Source organism: Centroberyx gerrardi, chromosome 22 (genome assembly GCF_048128805.1).
Source record: "Centroberyx gerrardi isolate f3 chromosome 22, fCenGer3.hap1.cur.20231027, whole genome shotgun sequence".
NCBI classification, from domain to species: domain Eukaryota; kingdom Metazoa; phylum Chordata; class Actinopteri; order Beryciformes; family Berycidae; genus Centroberyx; species Centroberyx gerrardi.
Genome location: NC_136018.1, coordinates 21213908 through 21238528, shown reverse-complemented (window position 1 = coordinate 21238528; position 24621 = coordinate 21213908). Strand labels below are relative to the sequence as shown.

At 45.8% G+C, this 24621-nt stretch overlaps 1 protein-coding gene across 2 annotated transcripts in view; it reads right to left on the bottom strand.

The window, feature by feature from the left end:
* LOC139930784 (uncharacterized) overlaps nucleotides 1-24621 on the bottom strand; it is a 109356-nt gene that overhangs the window by 38790 nt on the left and 45945 nt on the right. For both annotated transcript variants that reach the window (XM_071924063.2, XM_071924064.2), the window contains 3 exons: nucleotides 16006-20934; nucleotides 14728-15000; nucleotides 14089-14218 (listed from right to left, as the gene is read on the bottom strand). In XM_071924063.2, coding sequence (XP_071780164.2) covers nucleotides 14089-14218; nucleotides 14728-15000; nucleotides 16006-20934 — 5332 coding nt within the window. The remainder of the gene's footprint in view (nucleotides 1-14088; nucleotides 14219-14727; nucleotides 15001-16005; nucleotides 20935-24621) is intronic.

Here is a 24621-nt window from a genome sequence, read left to right as displayed (position 1 = left end):
ACGTATGAAGCTGCTTAGTGTAGCTATAATATAGGTGATAGAAGATTCTGAACTGTCATTTGACACTTCTCACAGATAATTACATTGACATTGAGTATCAAGCAAGTTGCGATCAAATGGGTGACTAGCCCAGTACATCTGGTTTCATCTGTCAAATATTGAATGACCATTGACCCTTTATTAGATAGCTATTTTACATGTTTATAAGTTGAGTGTTTACAGGGGCTGCCCAAAAGCAGGTCATAGCAATTCCTGTTTTGGTTAGTCATAGTGTCTCACCTAGTGACTCAAGAGTTACATACAACCGTCACACTGAAAATGGTAGCATTATGCTTTAATGTGGTACTGTCTACTCCTAATTCTGTGTTCGAACATGGGCTAAAAATCTCTTAAACACCAATTAAAATGTGTAAACTGGGGCTCTTACACCTCTTTGTGGTGCCATAACACATGGGAGGATGTCAGTTGGTTCGTTCAGAGGTGTCGACACTGTGTAGACAAGACACCAGGGAAATGCAAATATAGAACAGAACTCTACAACTCTCCATTTCTAGAGTAAACTCAGGACAAGCAAACATCAGTTCAATGCTTTTCCGAATTAACTACAGAGAAAGTGTGGCTCTGGTACGCCCACTCTTGCCAGACAGTTTCTTAATTTTCATGTTTCATTTCTTGCAAAAGTAATTCAAATTCATGCAAGATTAATTGCACACTTACATGCAAAGGCAAAATACTGAATAATTAATTTAATGTGCTTGCACTTGTACCGGGCTCAATCCAAACACAAATACAACAAGACGCAGTGCGAGGAAAAAAGCTCAATTACATCTGACATAACATGACAGCGTGCAGACGGTGAGGAGTCCTGAGAGCAGCCAGCAGCCTCTATGACGAAGAACGAGCTACAATCCTAGCCTCCGGCGAAAAGTCAAGCTATTGAGAAGAGCTTTCATCAGATCAGAGGAGGATGGAGGAGCCCATGGGTGCCGACAGCACTGACCAAACCCTAAGAAAGAATAAACCCTCCAGGGACCAGCTCCAGGGTTAATGGAGGAGAGGAATCGGAAGAGGAAGAGGCGAATGATGATACACAGTCCTTCTCTCACCTTCTGTTCTGTGCTGTTGAGTGTCTAACAGTGCGTTTAGACAGCGATCAACATGGTTGATGGGTCACTCTAGTTTGACAGATTCTGGGCAATGCGACAGGCTGCAGTTGCATATATGTAGAGGTCTGCAGCTACAAGTTTTGAACATGCAATGTTCTCCGAACATCGTTTTTAAGACGTTTATTCCTGTAGTCTTGCACATAAAAGTTGTAGAGAACTGGAAAGCTTTGAATGGCTGTAATCAACTCCTCCAACCAAGGAAGCGCAGAAATCGGATTGGCTGTTGATGGCTGATGACTGGGAAAAGTTCACGACAAGGCAAACTTTTCTTGGCCAACAAGCTTGTTGAACGTCTACACATCAGTTTTCCTGGCCTCTCAGTCCTATAGGAAATCAATGGACTTCCAGTGACTTGTTGATGTTGCTCACAGTGTGAACGCATGTTAAAGCTTAAGGGAAAAAGGTGGGGAGTAGGTTCTGATTAGAGTAATATAATTTATTTTCCCAGTAACGAGCAGTGTAACTAAGTAGTATTTCAATTTCAGCAATAATATTACAGCTATCAATCAAAAAGAACAAGTTCTTTCTTTTGCTATCGCATCCTCCAAATATCAGACTGAAGTTGAACTATCCAAAAACTATATTTTCCTCAGAATTAGTTGTCTCCCTTGGATTTTAGTGAGCAGAAGGATGACAATTACATCAACTTTAGTTTCCCTAGTTATTCACAAAGAAACATAGAGTAGAGGGAATTAAGGGCACAATAGCCAATTGTATGGATGTAACAGAAAAGTAATACAGCTGGGATAACAACTGCTCTCAGGGAGTACTTAGTAAAACAATAAAATTACTTTTGAAATGAGTAGCGAGTAAAGACTAATAGTTTTCTGAGTAATGAGCCCAACACTGCAGATAGACAGACAGATAGAAAACAGAGAAACAAAAGCAGCAAGAGTTGGAAGACAGGAACAAAAAAGGAGCTATTATGTCTGCTCTAAAGCAGGTGCGGCGATGCAAAAGGGACTATTTGAAGAGGTAAAGGATGCAGTGGCAGCTATAGGCATGTGTCAACCTGTAATTGCCACCCTCCCGCCATCCTCCCAATCCAATCCCCCCCTCGCTCTCTCTCTGCCTGCCTGTCAATCAAACGCCGGTGTGAGCGCCCTGTGTGCAGGCGGCTGTACCACCGACTCCCAACACACACCTACACACATAAACACACACACAGCCTCGCCTGCCAGGACGGACAGCCTAACCCCGCGTCAAACCCATTCGCCCTGCTCTGCCCTTCCCGATGGTGACGGGCGGAGTGGAAAACGAGGGAGAGAGAGAGGGGAGGGGAGAGAGAGAGCGATGGATGCGATGGAGATGGAGAGAGAGAAAGAAAGACAGAGAGAGTTTCAGCCTCAGTTCTTCCCAGCCTGGGGGGGTTGACTTGCCTTGCCATCAGATGAAATCTATTTAAAGGAGAAAGAATCCTCACTATACTGCCTGCCAATGACAGAGCTGAGACAGGGAGGCAATCTTTTCTTCTGCCTCTCCGTGTTTTTTTTTTTCTTCCTCCCAAAGACAAAGGGAAATAATTTTAGCTTTCTACATACTTGGGGCGCTGCCAAGCCAGCCACAGGGAGGTGGTCGATTACACATTGTCTGTAAAATTAAGTGTCTAATGCTGCATTGGTTTGGCTGGATTAGATTTACGGTGGCAAATGTATGTGCCTCTTTGTAAATGATATACTCGGAATAACCAAAGGGTACAAAGGACAATTAATAGCAAGAAAACATATGTATTAGGTGAAAAGGTAGCATTGGTCATAAGACAGACTACTGGACTGGAATGAGCACTTTGACAGAGAACCGGATGAAGTTAATAATAGTGATGATCGTTTGAATTCACCATCTTTGGCAGCTTTTTACCAATACCAACTTTTCACTCAAAGCATTTTTATGCAAAAACAAGACAGGATAGAGAGTCCTACTATTGGGTTTCTCTGTGTGGAGGCATATGTTAAAGGCAGTCTTTGGTTTGAGGTTGTTGCTTTCGATGAAAAAGAGTTCCAATGCACTCTTTAAGAAAAAAATGAAAAGCCCTTTATTGCATGGCTAAAAAGAACATTAAAACCAACTTCAGCACATCGTTTTTTTGCAGTTAGCGTCCTGGGGTTTTACACCGGGAGGTGACTGAATCAATTTGGTTTGTTTACTCCAATCCAAGAATACATAATTCCACCTCCTCAGCACAGAGCTGTAAGTGTAGTGACCGCAAACTGTGCGAGTGTGGAAGGCAACAGTAAAATAACTCTTATTCTTAAATCTTCTAAAATGCTCTCCCTTTTAGCCAGCCTATTGCTTGTTGAGGCTTAGCAATATAAGCACCGGAACTTGAATTATGTTACAATTAAAAAGTCTTAATTCTGAATGTTATTATTTCATGGGGTTCGTAACATTTAATGACTTATGCAGGGTTTTGATGACTTAACAGTCATATAATTTGAATGCTATGATGGTGAACTGGTGAAGAGCACCGACTCCAACAGTTCACTACAGGTTAATGGGAAACAATTCACCTTTTGATGCTGAGAGACCCACGACATAAAAACATGCAAGATCACTGAAATTATTCCATAAACCAGATGGGCAATACCAGATGTTGAGTCATCAAATTTACATTTGTCCTGACACATACAAACAGGGCAGCGGGAAAGGAACCAAAAAAGGAAACTGGGATAAGATTATTAATCATAAATGGCGGACAGAACTCATTGTAAAATGACATGTTGCAACGTTCCACTCTCGACAAATAATTCATAATTTGGAAAAACAAAATACTGCTCCGCCCATATTTCAGTCCTCATTTACGAATTAATCAATCAGAATTGAGAAACAAAACCACTGGAGACTATCGATTCGTGGAAAAGCGTCCCACTTCCGCTGCTGCATGACATCATGCCCCCCCCCCCCCCCCCCCCCCCCCCCCCCCCCCAAACGCTCCCCGGACAAAAACCGCCGGAACATTACATCTCTTTTATGGCACTTCCCCATGCTTCTCTGCCGTGACCTAATGGGCTGTTTGGAGACAACAATCCCATTAAGCCGGGTTAATTGCTCCCGGCGCTTTGGAACGTCATTCTGTTTTGACACTCGGGTTCACAACAGGGACGACTTCATCTCTAGAATGTATCGATCATCCCGGGCATCTCAGACATGGTGGGGAAAAAAGCTGTCCCCATGACAACACCAACAAAAAGTGTCCCAGTTGGCGTGCGCGATATGGATCCTGACTGGTCTGTAGTGTTTTCTGTGTCATGCCTGTGATAGCTTGAGGCATCATATTGACATACAATACATGACTAACTGCTGCACTGCTGCACCACTGACCAGATGGATACTGGACAAACAGGAAATGGCACAGTGGGACAAGGACAGCTTCACTGGTTCCATGCTAGTCCCAAGCACTGCAGTCAAAAGGTCGGAATGCTAGTGCTGGCATTCCGCCAATAGTGCACGGGTGAATTAGTACTAACTAGACTGTGTGCCAATTCATGCCAATAAAATCCTTTATCGTTGACTTTTAAGATTTAAAGCTGAACTAGGCAAGATCAGTCAGCCTAAATCACAAAGTAGGGCTGCAACAGAGTAGAATGTCCCATCTTTACGTAAATTCAATTCTAGAGCTTTTCCTCTCTCGTCCCTTTGGTTTCCTTGGTTGGTAAACATGAGTGTGCTGTGTGCAGTTTACTGACATCACCTTACAGGATTTCTGGGTGTTGAAGTTCAGATTTTTCAAACAGTTACCTCTTGCCTCAGCCACCAACGTGCGAAGTTGACTAGTGCAGCTTTAAACTGGGCCTTTTAGAAAACCAATAATTCTGTGAAAAAAATGTATATATAAGAGTAGAATACAATTTGGACCTAAAGAGGCCAAGATCCCTTTGTCACAATTATTACTTGAGAATCCAAATGTAGGAGATATTTTCACAAGGTAACCAGCAAAGACAATCTGAACTTTTCCGTTAACTTTCCTTCCCAATTACCATCCGTATCAGACCTAAAACTCCTAGATCAGTCGGGCCCTAGTAAGGACTGCTGCTGAGCAATGACAATAGCTTCCATGACATTGCAGTTAACGAGTGGATTAAACTAAGGAGGACGCTACTGTTTTCATGTCCCTCGCTTCCTCCATCCCCGGCTGGCAACTAAGGTGGAGGAGCGGAGCGAAGAGGCCTCGGGCTGAATGGCTGTTCCAGAGCGACCCATTTCCCAGAGTGCCCCGTGCCTCCCTTTTTTCCTTTTTGGATGGATGCTTTCAGACATTGCTCCCTCCTCCCCTCGCTGCTTCTTGCCCCACAGATGAGGACAGTTGGTAGTGTGTGTGTGTGTGTGTGTGTGTGTGTGTTTGGGTGGCACAGTGTGCTACGCAGTTGCCAACTGGCCTCGCTTTACTTCGCACGCCCACACACGGAGGCAAGCATTTACACAAGCACTGGCAAGTAAAAAACGCATGTCGACGCATACTTATACACACATGACCTCTGTGGAATCATTTTGGACAAATTTCATTGTTATCAGCGGCTGTTTAAATGCCAGGCAGCACCGAGTGTCGAGGAAGCAGCATGACTAATCGCGGTCCGGGGACTAGCATGACAAAGGCGTGTAGAGGACACTGTGCAGTGGTAAATGAATGGGATTGAATCCTAGCTGGGGTTGAACACAGAGCTTCAAGGTTCAGCATTGATCTTTGTTGTCACAAAGTGGGCAATTAGCTTTGCAGTGAATGTAAACACATGAAAGCTTGTGACATGCCAGCAACCTTAACATTAAAACAGCCAAGATGCTGTTAAACTGCCAAGGATCAGTTTGAACTCTCATATTTAATTAATGGATTTTGTGCAAAAATCTGAAAAATTATAGCAGTTCAAAAGAATATGTCTTAGAGAATCTATCGTATAACACAAAGTTAATTTATCATCAACTTGATAAATCCTTCTATGGGATTCAGCCCCCAGAATAGACAAATATCAATGGTCTAAAAATCCATCCACTCTTATCTGTAAATGACTCTTATCACTCTTTTCTTTAATGTTTTATTGCTTTTATTTATAAGTATATCTAGTCAGTATATCTAGTCATGTCAAAAAAGGAAAATTTGCTAGATAGGGATAAGAAGAAAGAAATTGAATCAAATTGAAAAAGATTCATAAGGTTATTCATTATTTTGTAAGCACATCTGGTTAATGCTAAATATGCCTTTGGGGCAATAAGGAGAAAATTATCATAATATATGGTTGTTGATCAACACCAATGACTAAATTATTACTTCAACATGTGTTGAGACGCCACATTAAATACTACATAGGACATTGAACGCAAAAATTTGATGTACAACATTGACCTGTGAGGCGATAGAGCAACATTTGCTTCAGCATTAGTGGAAGAATGATAAACAGCGGTAAAGGAAAATCAATCATTTTCATCATTACATTAACAACATCAAGGCCAACATCAGCAGCAGGGGGAGATCGGTCTGGACTTCTTCCTTCGATTTCCTGAATTTAGGAAGGCAATAACATCCGTGTGTGTGTGTGTGTGTGTGTGTGTGTGCCTGTCTGTCACAAGGGCTCAGTGTTGTGGAGGAGACAGCGGTCCTCCTGTCACTGTGCCAGCACTAAATGGAGGGAGTTTTCATCTGCCCCGGCCCTCTCCAAAAAAAAAACAAAAAAGAAAAAAAAAAAAAAACACAACCCCTCCAACCTAAATCAGATTAAACTTCTCTTCTAATCTCCATCAGTGGAAATCTCAACCCCAAACTCTCCCCTCCACTTCTTTTCAAGGACAAAAATAACAAGGCCTGCTGCTCTTATCGGCCTCATCTGGCTCTACTGCCCGTAATCCTCCTGACCTCCCGGCTCGCCTGTGACCTTCCACGTGTTGGAGTTCAATAGTAATCTGTAATAATCTGTGTCATTTTCATATAAATGAATGTCCACTTTGCTAATCTCTATCACTGATTGATATAACAAAATAGTGATTCAACCTATATCCAGTTCATGAAAGCTTTTACATTGTCTGTTCTAAACAGCCGGTGTCTGGTAGCTCTTTCCTGGGAAAAATCCTCTTCCAGTTTGTTTGGAATCAACAGAAGAAGAACTGGGTAGTTAGCATGAGCAGTGATAGCCACCATGGCTGAACAGACAAAGAAAAGAGCGCCACCTACAGAACCTCAAACAACAAAGATGGAGTAAGGTAAGGCAGTGAGGGCAGGCAATCTGCAGTTTAAAGGCTCCTATAGGTATACGAGGTACCAGGACTGAATATAGGTTGAATGGTTGCTGAGTGCGTGTGTGTGTGTGTGAGAGAGAGAGAGAGAGAGAGCGAGAGAGAACAACACCGCCTTAATTGCGACTCTGCCCAGGAAAAAAAGAAGAAGAAAAACCAGCATCTGTCAAGGACACGACTGTACTTGGTACCTGGAGTGTGTATGTGCCTGCACCTGTATATGTGTACATGGCTTTCATACACTGTGTTCTTGCAAGACTGTGTGTGTGTGTATGTGTGTGGCGTATGTGAGCACAAACAGCACGCCTGCACATACGCTTCTTGGTCCACATCTGACTGCTAAGCAACAAACCCAGTGTTTCCAATGGGAATATCCGGTGGAGTGTCACCCTCCTCCCACAATACTGTACATTATCACCCCTCCTCCCCTCCTCCTCCTCCTCCTCTCTGGTATGTACACTCTCCATCCTCTACAAGTAAGACACACAATAGACACACAGTCTTGACTGAAAACGATAACGGCAACATCTGGAAGTGACGACGAAGCTGATTTGGACGCCAGATCCTGGCTGGGTGCCACAGTATTATTATTATTAGCCAATATGCCTCCCTTCCACTGGCTTTGCTGCTGCAGTGGTTGTTAAGTCCTGAGCTGATGGCCAGTTTCTCTCCCATTCTCCCATTAAAGTCATCTAATGAGCGAGCCCCAGTAAGTGCGCTCCGATGACGACAACAGAAAAAAATAGCTGGAAAATCGGCTTACAGGTGAGAGGAAAACCGTGCGTATCGATTACGCTACAGAGACACAAAGATACATATCCATTCATGCACACAAACAAACAAGCTGGACACATAAGCCTGCAGATACGAAAAATGACAATGCCACCGGGCCTCCAGCAGGCGTCTGTGAGCACAAAACCGGTCCGGATGACAACTTTGACCAGAAACCCGGTGGATATTTCACACATTTACGTAAGGTAAATTTAAGTTTTCATATTTTTTCCTGAGAACTTAGGGATCATCTGTCAGATTCTGTGTATTCTCTGTCTGAGGGCCAACCAAGAAGCACTGTATATGCACTGTGTACGTAGCAGATAAGCAGCCTGGTTTTGACTGGCGTTTAAATCCGGCAGGAGTCGGTAAGAAATGGCTGTTCTGTGGTATCGACAGACAGCAGAATGGCGAAGCTGATGGTGTTTTCTGGCTCCTCCTACATGACTGGAAAGCAAAGCAGCCGGCCCACCCAAACACATCAACACAGCACCCACCCTGTCAGCGGGTGTCAGCTGAATGGTTGGCATGACGCAGACGCAGACGCACACACACACACACACACACACACACACACACAGACGTCCAACCCAGCCCTGACAGCACACACTAGCCCCATGTGAGCGTGTCAGCCTGCTGGTGAACATGTGTGTGCACATACAATGCATGCATACATGTGCAGCAGACAGAAGGAGACTTTATATGTGCATGTGTTTTATGACTTCATTTAGGTTAATGTCACTCAGATGGAGCATGTCATTTTTAAAAGAGAGACCTGCAAAGACTTGCGCAGCAATGCAGCATGTGTGTATCTGCATGTAATCTATAGCTTACGTCTGTGTGTGTGTGTGTGTGTGCGGGTGTGTGTGTGTGGCACTTACCTGTGGTGGAGTGCAGACTCTCCAAGCTCCAATAGCGAGACAGGACCCCCCTCAGAGTGCCGCCCAGGCTGCCTCCTCCTCCGCCTCCTCCCATGCACCCACCCACCCCCAGACCTCCGTCCGCCGTCCCGTCCACCCTGCCGCTGCCGCCGCCGCCGGTTGGGGTCCCGCCGTCCGAGTCGGACCCCGGCGACAGCCCCGAGCTGCCGCTGCCGCTGCTGCCGCAGCTGCCCCCGGGCAGCGGCACGCCCCCCTCCGAGCCCTGCTGGGTCCGCATTCCCCGACGCCGGACGGGAGAGGTAAATGGAAGCGGGCGGTGGAGGTGGTTCGCGGCGGCTGGAAAAAACACGGAGAGGAGGGCAGCGGGCCCCGAGCAGGTGGTTTATTCCCCCGGTGGTGAGAGAGAGTGCAGAGGAGGAGGTGGAGGTAGAGGAGGTGGAGGAGGAGGAGGTGGCCGCCTGGACGATATCTGCTCCACTATTCGCTGAGGTAAGCTTCAGCTGTCAACTTGCTGCTTCCTCCTCCCATGCACAGTATGGGAAAGCTGTAGCAGCGCTCCTCGCTTTCCCTCTCCGCTCTGGATCGGCTCTCACACAGCGGCTTCTCTCTCTCCCTCTCTCTCTGCCTCTGCCTCTCTCGGTCTCTCTATCCCCTTTGCACATTGGTTCATTTCCTCACACTAACTCACATAGTCCATCTCCCTCCCTCTCTCTCTCTCCCTCTCTCTCTCCCTCTCTCTCTCTCTCTCTCCAGGCTGACATCAGTGGGGGTCCTGTAGGGGGGTTCTCCGGCTCGACCGTGTCGTTTGCCCGGTAGCGACAGCGCGGACGGCTCGCTAATGGTGCAGTATCCATTAAGGTGGGGACTGAAAGCAGCTACCCTCCCTCCCCCCCTAACCCCTCCCAACACACACACACATAGACGCACACACACACAGTCCATTTGAAATCATCTAAATGTCAATGAAGTTATGATTGTCAGATTCAATTTCAGGGTATTTTCAGCCATATTAGAAGTCTATGGATGATATGAGCAAGGTACCAAAAGACTGAGATTGCATATTAATTGACTGGTTTTTGAAGGCTAGTACCGATACTGATATTTCTGGACTGAAACTGCCAATAGCTGATATTTTGTAGTATTCAGTTTTTCAGTTTTCAGTATTCAGGTTCTCTTTCCAACCTTTTTACATCTCAGTGAGTCTCCTTACCTGTTCAACTGCTATGGTAGAAAATACCCTAAAATTAAATCTGGTGTGTGTGTGTGTGTGTGTATTAAGTGTGTAGGCTGCTGGAAGCCGCCGAGCCTTGTTAAAACTCTATTCATGGGCTTTGGAACCTGACAGAGAGACAGTGGGATACGATGCCTCTCTCTTACCAGATGAATCGGCTTAAGGAGCCGCACACACACACACACACACACACACTGCTTGTGTCGTTTTAATACTTTCAGAATGGAGAGAGAGAAAAAAATCTGACATTCAATAAAAAAAAATTAAAAAAACCTGAAATACATTTAAAAATATACTCAATATATTTATATATATACACTATTTAGAATGTGTACATACTTTTTCCTTTAGTGTGGACATTGTGAAACTAAAAGAAAATCTGATGAAGAAGTTGTACAGTTGCCCAACATAAAGCATTACTTTCCATCTGCATATTATCTGCAAAAGTCCCTAATTACAGTACATCCCAGTGTGTGCCAAGGCAAAACTTGTGCAGCATGATGACCTTTAATAATAAAAATGACACGTAAATTCAAACCGCATGAAAACTAAGCTAAATGTTTGGTTTTCATTTTTTGGAGATATTGCAGTTGGGAGCTCAGAGATCGAGACGAATGACACCCAAAACCGAACAAATAAGCCTAAACAAATAAGAAATTAGCATGGCTCACACACACACACACACACACACACACACACACACACACACACGCACGCACACAAGACTGATGTGAGAGTGTCGCACGCTGACAAATACGATGCATTAGGACATACACAGGAATATCCACAAGGGAAAAAACAAAGTTCATACTCTAACCACTGCACCCAGATGTAAATTCCTTTCACTGAGGATCGACATTTTATTGCCGTAAAACTTTATCGCGGCGAACCGGCGCTCGTGTGTCACGGCTCTGAATTCGGTGTTTTCGCTCTGTCATCCCACACACAATAAAAGGCTGGAGGTGATACAGCGGATGCGTCGCCGAGGATGAAAATGTCACGGTGATAGGGAAGGCGGTGGAGATACCATACAGACAGCAGATGGAATGGAAAGAGAAAAAAAAACTGTGATACCAAAGCATAGCCTAGATATCGGAGCTGTGGCACACACACACACACACACACACACACACACACAGAAAACGTTCAAACAGAGACGTTCATATGCCCTTCAAGCAGAAATGGAAAGTCTAGGCGGCACGCAAAACTGGAGCAATGACATTTCCGATACAGCAATAGCATAGCACACTATTTTAAATGCAGAAAGATGCCAAATTTTATTCGTTTTGGGTTGACTTCGTTTGCAAATGCAACTTCACAAAAACTGAAAAAGAGTATGTGTGTGTGTGCGATGCAAGAAAGAAAGAGAAAAGTCAAATGACATATTTGGACTATGAAACATCTACTCCAACAGGTTTTAAAGTGAACACTATACTGGCTAAATCCATTCATTGCATAAATTAAAATGCTTTCCAAACTTCATTTGTGCCATATTTGACAAATGCAGCTCAGTGTCAGTGTTCGTAAACATTTCTTTCATATTTCAGTCATGGTTTCAATGAATAAGCAGTGCTTAAGCCCAAAGCCGGTGCACTTAAGCACAGCAGGGACAGACAAAGCAGTTGACCGTCTGACTTTTTAAGATCAGGCCACCAATACCGAGGGATTTCAGCTTAATGAATCCACCTTAAAGAAGATTACATGAGGAAAAAAAGGTATATCATTGCTCAGATTAACTATGTTCCGCTAGGGATTCTGAATGTTAATAAAAAGTATTGTGTAAAAAAAGATCAAAGCAGGTTGAGTTGTACTGTTCTACATCCCAGACAGCCAGGCCCAGTGAGGTCGCGCTGCACTTGTCTTATGATTCGCAATTCAATTTAGTCAAATGAATCTAATTATGCCGAGGACATCTGGAGCAAGACCGCTGACCTCACTTTAAGACCGTGCAATCTGCTGCCTGACTGTGTGTGGGTGTTGCAGAGTTCTTTGTGTGTGTATGCAGGCATGTGCTAATGTACATGCGTGCCCCCAGACATGCTATCCATTAAGAAACCGCAAAACACAGGTGCGGACTGCTATTGAGCGAATGATGTCGGTGATGTTAATCTAATTCCAGCAGTACTCTCATGTAGCGCCACTTCCAGACCCGTGGGATATAAAAACAGGCTGAGCGACCTGTAAGCCAAGCTGCTAGATGCTGTCTCTCCAAACCAACACTGAATCATCAATAATATCCTAATATCAATATTTCAATGGGGGGAAAAAAATCAATTTTACCTTCATTGGTCAAGGTCTTTGTGTTTGTGTCTTTGTGTTGTTACATGTGTTACAGGTACATGTGTCATAATGTGGGGGGAAAGTTTCTCTATTGCTGTGTAGGGATGGGATCAAAATTCAATATATCATAATACAAAAATGTGACAATATGTATTGTGGGGCAGAAAAGTGAATCACGATATTAGCTACATTTTATTCAGCTGTAGTAATCACAAATGAGACGGCTTGACCATCACAGTTTCACAAACTCTCCATTGAAATTATATTATTTGCACTTTTTAAAATTGTGCAGGACAATGCCATTGCTAGAAAGATTTGTGTCTCAGAAATAAACATAATTCTGCAGTCAGACTTTGTTGTCATTGAACTTGTATTTATTATATTGAATTGTGATTGTATCAAATTGTGAACCCATTGTTGGCAGTCTTCACTGAAACTCATCAAATTTGTTGCAGAACTCATTGGTTTGAATGAGGGGTGCTAAAAATATATTTTCCGTCATTTTTAGAGAGGCTGAGAAAAATGCAGAAACTTCTTTCCCCAGAGTGTCACAAGAGCCTTGCAAAGAAATAAAAGAGACTAAAATTTAAAATTTCAAGGTATCCCTTGAAGCAAAGAATTCGGTATCCCTCTGGTATTCCATGTTAAAGCTGGCGGAGATGTGCTCACTGTCGGCAAGAGCACTTTGAGTGGAAAGATGGATTTACAACATCCATACAAGGCTGGAAGAACTTCCACTAATGCTGGTAAGTCTGGGGACTCTAACCAAGCAGGCAAAAAATAATCCTCCCACAGTCAGACACGCTGTTTCTACATTGTTCCCAGAAGGATCCCTGATGTCCCGCATCTAAAACTAATAGTGATTTATGCACTGGGACTACTGGTGTGCTAGAATGGATGTTCTGAGCCTCTGAGTTACAATAAGAAGTTACTGCGGCCAGCAGGTTCAACAAGGAACTGCACCAGTGCTGCGTTAATGCCGGGCTCAACCAGAGATGTGAAAAAAAGGTGGCTGCTGCACAGCAGATGTTGCTGTCGTGAGGTTACACAATTAATCCTGGATTTGTCAAGGGCGTTAGTTTTCAAATATGGTGCCCGATAGTAAGCAGCAGTTGAAGCTTTTAATGTGTGCATATCCAGGCAGGCGGTGACGCAGCGTTTGTGGTTTAAGCACACGCAGAATGTGACTAATTTCGGTTGCTGAGTTTCAGAATTTCTAAAATAGTTCAGCACAGAGTCACTGAACTTCATCTTTAAGGTTTCTATGGGGATTCAACAGCTCCTACCAAATAAGCTTCACTGCCTTCCCCACATATAATCTATAGTTCACATGCCACAATGTCATTCCAACAAGTACACATCATCAGTCATCCTCTAATCAAAATGTCACAGGTTCAATCCCTGCAACATCCAATGTATCCATCAACAGCCATCTGTCCAAGAGTCCATCAGCAAGACTCTGAACCCCTACCTGCTCATTCATTGTAAGTCATTCTGGATAAGAGCGTCAATGTAGAAGGTCTGAACTAGAGTTGGTACTCACAGGGGTAGGAGATGTGTCTTCTCCAGCCCAGGCAGTCCAGTCCGATGGGGGTGCTCTGGGAGAAGCAGTGGGCCTTGAGGGGCATCCCCCGAAAGGCCTCCATGGGCCCCAAGGTGACTCCAGCGCGCGTCTATGGGGATGGGAGGGGTGGGGTTAGTTCAAATCAAGCCTGGTGTCTCTGTGGGGGCTACTTTCTGTTTGTGTTGCAATGTCAAAGCTGCAACTGTCATTCCCACTACTATTCTTTAGTCTAATAATGATGAACAGGACACGTAATTGTACAAGACGAATAGAGAAATGGCTACTACGGAGTGTATAACAGTGTGATATGCAAAGAAAAATGTGAGGTGAAGGCACATGCATGAGCTGAAGTGCAGAACAGTGGAGAAAACAAAGAGGAGGAGGCCGAAGGTGAAGTGGAAAAGAAAAAAAAACGTCAAGATAGAGACCCAGGCTCCATATCCAAGACAAACTGACAGAGGCCACCAAAGAGAGAGAGACTGTCCACCAAGAACAGAAACAACAGGCACTCAGAAGCAAGGCAGAGGCGGAAGAAGAGGAGGAAGAGGAGTACAAAAGCGTCCAAGGTTTTTTTTGGTTTTTGCTTTGGCTGCTCACAGCGCTGCGGCCAGATCTTACTTTATCCAGGTCTTCGGGGAACAGCGTGTTGAGCTGGCACAGGCTCCCCCTCACTGCTCTGGCCAGTTTGCGCTTGTGCTTCTTCTCCTCTTCGATCCAGAGGTCGTCCGAGCAGCGTCGCCGTCGCTGCTGGCCGCCTCCGTCCCGGCCCGCATCCGCCCAGTAGCCGGCCTTCAGCCCACTAGGGACCGCGGAGACCCTCCCATCACCTTTCGCCTCCAGCAGCCTGCGTGTTCTGGATTGGCTGGCAGGTCGCCCGCCATTTTGTGTGCCCTTTTGAGTGCACAGTCAGGTGGTTAGTTAGACAGTCACCTCTACTCCCTTAAGGTGCCTCAGATGCACTACTGTGGGTAGTTGTGATGCTGGTTTGTTATTGTAACACTGCAGTATAACAATGGGAAGTTACTTTGGATACAGGAAGTGTGTGGCTCAAGGTCAGTGTTGTCATGTGTTTCTATGAAATGACAGGAGGGTGGAAGGTGGAGTGATTACAGAGTCAGATAGTGTGCCTTGTACTTGGCAAGCATTGCTGATGACTTTACATTTCCTAAGGCAGCCACTAGGGGGAGATAGCCCTTCAGTTATCCTGCTCTGGCTATGTACTGCAGGACTATTGGAAGAGCTGGCAGGGAGGTAGAATGAGGGCGGCCAGCTCAACTCGCAGAATGGAAATCTACCACACTGCTGGGGGCCTGGAGGGGAGAGAAAGAGCTGACTCTGCCGTTTCTCTCCTCCTCTGCCTCCTCTTCCCTTTCACAGAGAACCACCAAGAAAGAGGGACTTGTTCTCTCTCCCAACCCAGACACTGACACATATAGATACACTGGCAGCCACCCTCGGACACACACACAAACACACACACAGGCAGGCAGGGAAGACTAGAGAGCGACAGATTAACTGGCATTGGCCGTTTTTTTCTATTCTGTTAAAGCCAGAGTAAAGCCAAAGAGGCTGTGAAGGGGAGTGTAAACACTTTTCCCAGGGAGCTGGAACCCCATCAGCATCTTGATTGAGGACTGAACAAGGCCTTTTCTATCTACACAGATTTATAATGATGCTCAACAGGCAGGGCATTCTATTGCTGAAAAGTGTAAAATGTTCACACACACACACACACACACACACTCACACACACACACCCCGATGTCAGATTACATTACTCATGTCTTTGTTTTTTCTGATGATTTTATGTAATCCAAGCTAATTCAAGCAAAAATTGTATATATATTTTTTACACTTAAATTTGCACTGTGGAGCGACAAGTTAATTCTTTCTTACCTCCAATTCATTGATGGAGCCAATGGTATACAGGCTGATGTGTGACTGGCTGTCTACGCTGCCCTCAGCTGCATCCAGAGGGCTGAGGGAGAGACCCAGGGGGCTAGCTGTGGGCTTCAGGGTCTTGGGCCTCTCTGGGGGGTCTGTCAAGCCCTCCACGCTGGCTGACTGGCCCAGAAGGATGGGCGAGAGGGCGCTGGCTCTTGCTGAGTGAGGGTAGCGGAAGACCCTGCGCTGGGCTGCTGGCCTGGGGCTGTTGGGCTTAGGGCTCATCGGCCGTAGAGGGCCCTCTGTCAGGCCCTCACTGGCCACTGAGGGGGACCTGGCCCAAGATGGAGAATGCTGATGGGTCATGGTGGCCAGTGAGCAGGGGCTCAAGGGTGAAAGGGGGCTGGGGTCATTGGGTGGTGGGACCTCAGAGTCATCTGAGAATGAAGGCGGGCCAGACTCAGGCGATGTGATTGGCAGACCATTGGGTGAGCATTTTCTCCTCTGGCCCTCAGATTTGCACCCTTGGGGCGTATCGTTTCCACTGCCTTGTGGGACCCCCCTCTTGGAGAGGGGATCAGTGTGGCGGAGGGCCCTGAGGGAAGTTGGTGAGCCTGGGATGCTGAGCCTGTCCAGGAGTGAAGAGGATGTAAAGTCATGGTACTGCCCAGTACCAGTCCTGCTGCATTCCTCATCTGGCACTGAGAGAGTCCTTCTCAGCAGCTCAGCCTCCTTGGCCTTCTTAAGCTTCCTCCAGGACTGTTTGGCTTTACCAGAATCCCCTTCAGCGCCCACAACAACCTGCTCCTCGTTCTCCTTATCCATGGAACGTGACTCAAACAGGCTGGAAAGGGACTTGTGGGCTTGGGCGAAGCGCATGCGGATATTCAGGCTGTCGTTGCTCTTGCTCCTCTTGTAGGTTTGCCCGTCAGGTGACTGGACCTGCCTGAGGTGGGGGTTGTCTGGGCTGAGCGTTCCATCGCCCTCCCCGCTACCCCCTTGGCTGAAGAGTTGGCGGACATGGCGGGTGCGTGGGGTGGAAGGGAAGAAGCCATATTCCTCTTCTTCTGTATCGTAACGTCCTGAGGAAAACGCCTGCTGGACTGCTTGGTTGAGGATGTTGCCTTTGAGGAAGACCTCGTCATCCGAGTTGTCCCCCTGCGCCCCCTGCTCAGGCACAAGAGACCCGCAAAGGACAGACTCACCTCCTCCATCTGATGACTCCCTGGGTGACTCCTCACCCTTGGCACCCTTCGAGCTCTTAGCCTTCCTAAAAGAAGGCATCTTAGCAAAGACGGAAAACTTTGAGCCCTTGCTTCCTGTCTGGTTGCCTTTTATTTTGCTCCTCTTTTTGTCAAAGTTGGCATTCCGGCCTGAAGTGGCAAGGCCAAGTTCTTCTATCTCATCACTGTTGGTGCTAGTTGTGTTGTAAGACACAGCGTCATAGGATACAGTCATGGGCCTACAGTGCCTCTCACTACTATCTCGTAGGACAGGTAGCATTCTGAGGTCATCAGGGTCAGGTGTTGCCGGGTTCAACTGAGGTTCTAAGTCAGCAGTGGTTGAAGTTTTTTCTTCATGCTCAGGCTGGCAGTGTGGACTCTTGAGACTGGAGATGGACATGTCCCCGGAGAGGTCAACCACATCCCTGTCCTCCTCAGCAGGCCTCATGTTCATGTGTTCTTTCTTTGTTTCTATTTCTGAATCATCCTCTGCTATGCCAGAGTTCTCCTGTGAACGCTCAGCCTCCAGAATTGGCTCCAAGTTACTAATAGCAAGCAGGTTGAGGCTCACATCGGGATATGGATACCTTACTATCCTCACCCCCTGAGGTGGAGCTGCTGAGCCGGTCTGTGTGTGCTCCCTGTACTCCTCAGCCAGTGTATATTCTTCAAATGATTCTGATGAGCTGCTTCTTTTTCTGTCAGATGTGTGATTAAGTGGCTGGCTACTGTACTGCCCCTCCCCTTTGCACTCACTATCCAATAACAGGCCTCTACTCTCTAAATATGAGACTAAGGGCTTAAGGCCTTCATTTCTCTGTGTGTTTGAGTTAGAACACTTCAAATCTAGACTTTCTACAACATTCCCATAGACTTTGTCTATTTGGGTATAAACAGTGCTGTCCTTAATACTGTTCTCTGCCAGTTTTTCTGGGTCTTCTACCTCCGCCGGACTAAAATGACAGAAGCCGTCCAGGTCTTCCCCTAGCCCAGAAATAGCTGAGTCCTCACTGCTCCAGTAGGGTTCGTAGTCCAGCGGAGAGAGGAACACCTCTGAGTATTCCTGGGGCTTGTCCACGTCCCCCAAAAGGTCAGAGGTCACCTGTGTTGATGGCTCAACTGGGGGGGAAATTGTTTTCTCATTACTTTCCAAGCTGCTCTGGGCTCCCTGTGAGAACCAGCCTGTGGCCTTACCTCTCTCCACCCCTCCTGCACTGGCCTTGGTGTTGTTGTTGGAGTCTGACAGCAGAGAAAGGGAGGCCTCCACGTTGCAGGGAGTTTCAGGGATCTCCAGCTCCAGCTGGACTTGCTTACAAAGACTAGAAATTGTGCTGACACTGGTTTCTATGTTTGTCAGGGGAACAGCCTCTTGATCTACGCCTGGGTGTTCTGTGCAATTGTCCTGAATGGGCTCAGTAGCAGTAGGACCTGTTGATGTTTTTCCTATCTTACTGAGCACATGCTGAGTACAGTGAGCATCCGGATCATTGGCGATAGCTACGGGAATGATTCCCAGCCCACTGTGCTCAGACAGCTCTGTTGTGCCAGTGTTAGACTGTTTGGGACTGACTGTGCTTACTACTTCCACAATTTGTCCCTGATCAAGATAAACATGACTGCCCTCCCCCTCCTGCTCCTTTTTTTCCCAGGAAAGAGAGCAGACTGATCCTGCCCTCCTGCCCTCTCCTCCTGAGGTCCCTGATAACAGAGGGGAGGAATCCTCTGTTCCTGGGTTGTCCGAGAAAACTAGCGGGTTATCTGAGAGGGGGTGAGGGGGCAGACATTCCTCAGACCCCCTACCAGTGTCAGACTGGGTTCGAGCTGAGCAAGGCCCTGGTTCTACAGAGCCTGACCGGGCCTTATCCAACAGCTTCTCCTCAGATGGCAGCTGCCTATGCGTGGGTATTTCTATTCCAGCGCCCCCCTGGTCCAAGTGCTTAGGGATTAAATCCTGGGTTTGACCTGTGACTTGCCGAGGTTGCAATCTCGAGCTCTGAGTTTGTTGCTGTTTTTTATCTGGTTGCTTCTCTGTGAGCTCCTCCCTGCCTGGGCCTGCCAACGGTACAGGTGAGGCAAGCTGGGATACCTTTGGAACTGTGGTCAGGCCAGGAACGAAGGTGTCAAATGGAAAAAGGGCTCTGGTCTCTGTGGAAAATGTGATGGAGGAACAGATTTCATTTACCGTCCCAGATGATTTAGCCCCCTCTCTTGTAGTGCCGGCACACCCACCACGCTCCGCCTGGTAGCAGACACCTGATACCCATGCCTCATCCCGGGGCTTTGTTGCGCTAGCACAGACCTGAGGGTGGATCTCTGACAGGACTCTGTCGGGGCTCTCCTCACATGAACTACGAGAACAGCAAATATTCACGTTGCGTGCCAATAAACCGATTTCTGTATCAAACGAGTCTTTGAACTCTGCGTTTGCGTTGTGTGGTACGATATTAACGTTTGTGCCATGTGCTTCCGTGAACTCCGTATTTGTAAAAACAGCCTCCGTAATTAGCTGCGTGTCCGTGTGTTTTGTCTCAAGTGTGCAGTAACTGTGCGTGGGTGTGCACAGTGACTTGGATTTTTGTGCATTTATTACATCTGTGAAATGTTTATGTACATTATCTGTAGAACTTCTCTCTATTTTACGATGTGTTTTTATACAGTATGTCCCCAAACTCTCGCACAAGTCCCTTTTCTCTTCATTGTGCGCTTTTACGGCATGTATCTCTCTACTATTTTCATTGATTGTACCCTGATGTTCTACACTCTCTCCCTGCCTGTTTCGTCTAGCATTACAGTCACTGCTGCCTGTGTGTGAACCTGTGCATTTCACTATAGAGTAAGTGCTGAGCAGATCTATACTTCCTACATCCTGAAGATTACATATTTCTACTTTTTCTCTATCTGTGCTCTCAATTAGGGTTGTGTTTGCTGTGTGTAACCTTGTGTCTTGTACTGCTGTGCTTTGCTGCTGTAGTGTCTCCTCTATCTTGTCCTCTGTGCTATCTATCTGTATTGTGCACGTGTCTGAGTGTATGGATTTTGTCGGTGAGCTGGTACTGCTTTCTCCAGGCTGCGCTTGCAACTGCGCGTTCACTTCCTGAGTGCCTGGTGGGGTATTTACCTCTGTGTCAACGGCGTCTGTGGTGTGTTGGCTTTGTACATGTAAACTGTCCGTCTCTGTGCTGCGCTTGATTTGTGTGTCTGTGCAAACAGTCTGTAAACTGAAATGGCTGTGTGGTGAGTCTGGGCTTAGTTCCTCTGCGCTCGGATAGGGTTGGATCTCAACCGGGCTGAGTTCCCCGGTGTTGCGCTGCAGGGGGTTATCTGTGCTGTATGTGTCCACATGGTTCTCCGGGCTTTTCCTCCTGTTACAGCTGGGTCGCCTAACGTAAGTGTCCGCGGCGTCTCTGTGAGCGTCCTTGGCTGGCACCGACTCTCTCCGCCGGGCTTTACTCTGCCCGGCGTGGAAGCTGCAGCCCGCTGCTCGCCGGCCGGCGTAGGCGTCCTCCAATTCCAGCAGGCCCCCCAGGCAGTCCTCGCCGTCCGGACTCAAATCCGACAGGGTGTCGCTGTGCCATGAGCGGGAGTCAAAGTACTCATCCGACGTGTCGCCCCCGCCGACGCTCCTCTCGCACCATTCCTGGGAGTCGGCGCCCAAATCCCCTTCCTCTAAGCCTAATCCATCGGAGTGGCAGGGGGAGTCTTCAAGGGTTTCCTGAGTCTGTGGAGAGAGCGCATAGAGAAGAGAGTAAGATATAAATCAATGAAAGAACAACAGGGGGTGGGGGGGGTGGGGATTAGCGTAATACTAATAAGAGTCTCAGAGCTGATCCTGATATAGCCACTGACAAGCTGCATGCATACAGAGCAGTCAATTAGAGCAGTGCCTCTCAACCTGGGGGTCAGGAGATGATTTATGAGATAGGGAAAAAACATTTCTAGGATACAAATGTATTATCATGCCTATTTTTTTATTTTATTTTCTTGTGAAATACCGAATAGTTTTCAGCCTCTAGGCCTCCTCTGATAATTAATCAAATGAAACAACCTGAAAAGGAAAAATCATTATTTGGTTGAACTGTTCCACCACTCTGCATGTGCCGCCTGTAACAGGGGGTCCTGAGTAGGCATTGCTTCACTTTAAGGGCTCACAAGCCAAAATTCTGAAGAGGGATATACGCAAAGTCAGACTTCAGGGATACTTGATTTGAAGCCAAGGAGTTATTCAAACTGGAGCTAAGTCCTAAAGAAATAGAAAAGTTGTTTCACGAACTTTCTTGAATCGAGTGATCCACCTTATTTCAAAATATTGTCACTTGTTTCAACAAAAATCTCTGAACAGGTGAAAATGTATTGGAAACTACTGCCATTGGTGGATTTTTTTATTTGTAAAGAAAACAAGATTTTAAAACTGAACACTAGACTAAATGACTTGTTAAGATGGACATTTTTTGCAGTGTAGTTTGTTAATTAGAACACTGACCCCTACTTTGAAAAGCTCATGTCACAGGGGACCAAAGTGTGAGATCAGGAATGCTTTCTGTATTATATTTGCTTTTAATGAAAGTTTGTGCTCTGAAGCGACAGTCAGCTCTCCCCCTCTTTTCCTTTCTCTCTTAAATGCACTCACACACACTGTGCACATACACACTCATAACTCAAACTCTGTGCAGTGTAGTACATGCAGGGTTCTACAAAGTCAAATCCTCTTTCTCCAAAAAAAAAAAAAAAAAGCAAATGACCAGCAGATTGTAGTAAACGACACAAGCCACCCTGTTGCCTATAATGGACCTTCTCTATAAAAACACACCAACACACCGAACAACAAACACATCTTGTGTCTGTGGTCTACTTACTCTCCAGAGCCTCAGCACACCGGCTGAACCCAACACTACAGCACAGAGGCGATCGGCGACCCAACTCAGCGCAGCTCCCATGGCGTCCCTCTCACACACACACACACACACTTGTAGGATTCCCCCTTTTCCCAGCGCTACATGGCCGTAGCTTCCCCCCCGCGCTCCGCTTCTTTTTCACTCTGTTTATCTTCCATGATCACCAGTCGTCCTCTGCTAAGCCGGAGCCCCACGGGGGGGGGGGGGGTAGGTTGCTGTGGTCGTGCGTATTAAAAGTCTTAGATTACAGATCCACCCCTCTCTTCGCAGGAGCCTGGTCTACCTGCGGCTGCCGGCCTTGACATGAAGCCTTATCTGGGAATTATATTTTGCCGTATGTGGACTCTATTCTTCTATTTCTTGACATGAACCCTCCCAGCAAGATAAATGCACATGCAGAAAGAGGCAAGCTTCTCTATTCAGTTAAAGATGTAGTCCTTCTGTGGCTAATCTAACCTCAAACAGCAGGGACACAGTGATCTCTCTCTCTCTCTCTCTCTCAATAATAAGTAAAGACACTAAGAAGCCCTGCTATAAATATAGAGCTGGGCCTTCAGGCAGGGTGCATGACAACTCAAGCCTTCAGCGCCGGAGGACAGGTAACCTTACAGCAAGGGAACACACAAATCACGTTAGGAAACAAGCGCTAATAGCATGGCTTGTACAAGGCTTCCTGCATTTAAGTGCGAACAGTGAGTCATGGAAGTGATTTTATCCATCCAAGCTGACATACTTGATCTTATGGTGTCTTTCCATTACATTCTCTCTGTCTCTCTCTCTCTGTCTCTCTCAAATACATACACGCATGCACACAAACATAAACTATTAACATTAGAAAGCTACAAAAACAATATGGCAGCATGTGTATGCATGAATATCTTTTTATTATTAGTATCATCCTGGGTTGCAGTGGAGAGTTTAACCATCCCATGATCTAAATGCTGTTTCCACACTGCCAAGAATCAAATTCTGAGGGAAACACTGATCAATTTTGTGGCATGAAAATGGTCAAATTTAAAGATATTGAATAAAATATTTCAGGTTAAGAGACAACCGGTGTAGTATTGATCAATTCTACAGTAAATATGGAATCAAACAAACTGCATCATATCCATCATATCAGAGGTGGATGACACTGACTGGCCCATATACAATCTCCTTAGTCCAAATGTCATTCAGAAATCCAACAGGAAAATCTTATATGATTTGTTCTAACATACATTCATATTTTGGAACCAATCCTTTAGGATCTTATTACATGGTCCAGTAGGATTGTTAAAATCCTTTAAGATTCAAATACAATTCCTACAGGGTTTTGGAGTGCACAAAATATGTCATTTCCAGACTACAAAACAGTAGTGATGATTTCTGTTTCAGGTTTGTTTGGAATAAATAGAAGAACTGGGTAGTTAGCATGAGCAGTGTTAGCCACCATGGCTGAACAGACAAAGAAACGAGCGCCACCTACAGAAACTCAAACTGCATCAACAGAAAATCCAAGCTCCGCCCACACTGTTTGATTGACAGGTGATCTCTGAGAAGTGCAGTGCAGAAACACCACAGCAATGAATGCTGAGCACCAAAAATTAGGCACATACGCTGCCCAATGTCCCGCCATAATCATGTGTTATATTGAACATAGCCAGTTATGCTAGTGGGTCATTAATTAAGCTAATTAATGCATTAATTAGCAAATATTTCTATGTCAACATACTTGTCTTCACATAGCACATGGGTAGTATTAATATGATGAAGTTTCTATCATCATAAAATATCTTAAGCATAATATGATAAAGATTGTGGCATGACCAAAAACAATTAATTCAAGTGGATTTGGACATTTGGCAAACGAAACTAACAACCATGCCCCACTGATTGACTGACCCACTAACTAACACTCCCCGAGTCAAGGGGCGGAACCAAACCAGTTGCGCTCCAGCCATTGGTTAATCCAGAGATGGCCCATTCACAGACGGGCCAGTGTTATTTTTTTTGCTAATTAATTAGAGTTGAGTGTCTTAGAGGAGCTTAAAGGCTTAGCAGAGCTCCCTTCCTGCCAGATAGAGTAGTGAGTCGAGCCACGCAGCTTGATGGAGGAAGACAGTCTATGATATCTGCATGGGTGTATGCTGGTTTTGAAAGATGGGGCGGACCAGATAGGGGGGGTCTGTTTGGTTTTGTTTGCTATTTATTGCATTTCTACATAGTTTCATGATTTGAAGTACTAAGCCTATATTCCTGCCCATTATAAAGCTGCAAATCTAGGCAAAAAGTACATTTATATGAATGATTGCTTTTCCCATGTTGTTTCTCCATCTATTTCTGCTTTACTTCCTTCTTACCTTTCCTCCATCCTTCACTCTAACTATTAACATTCAGGCTGTTTGCTTTAAACTTTCCTTTTTCAATTTAATTACATACAGAACATGACGTCATTCAGCTGCATTGAGTGCCACTTACTGAAAGGGTTAGTCAAGTGTAAGATATGCTTACGCTCATTTCCACTGTTATGC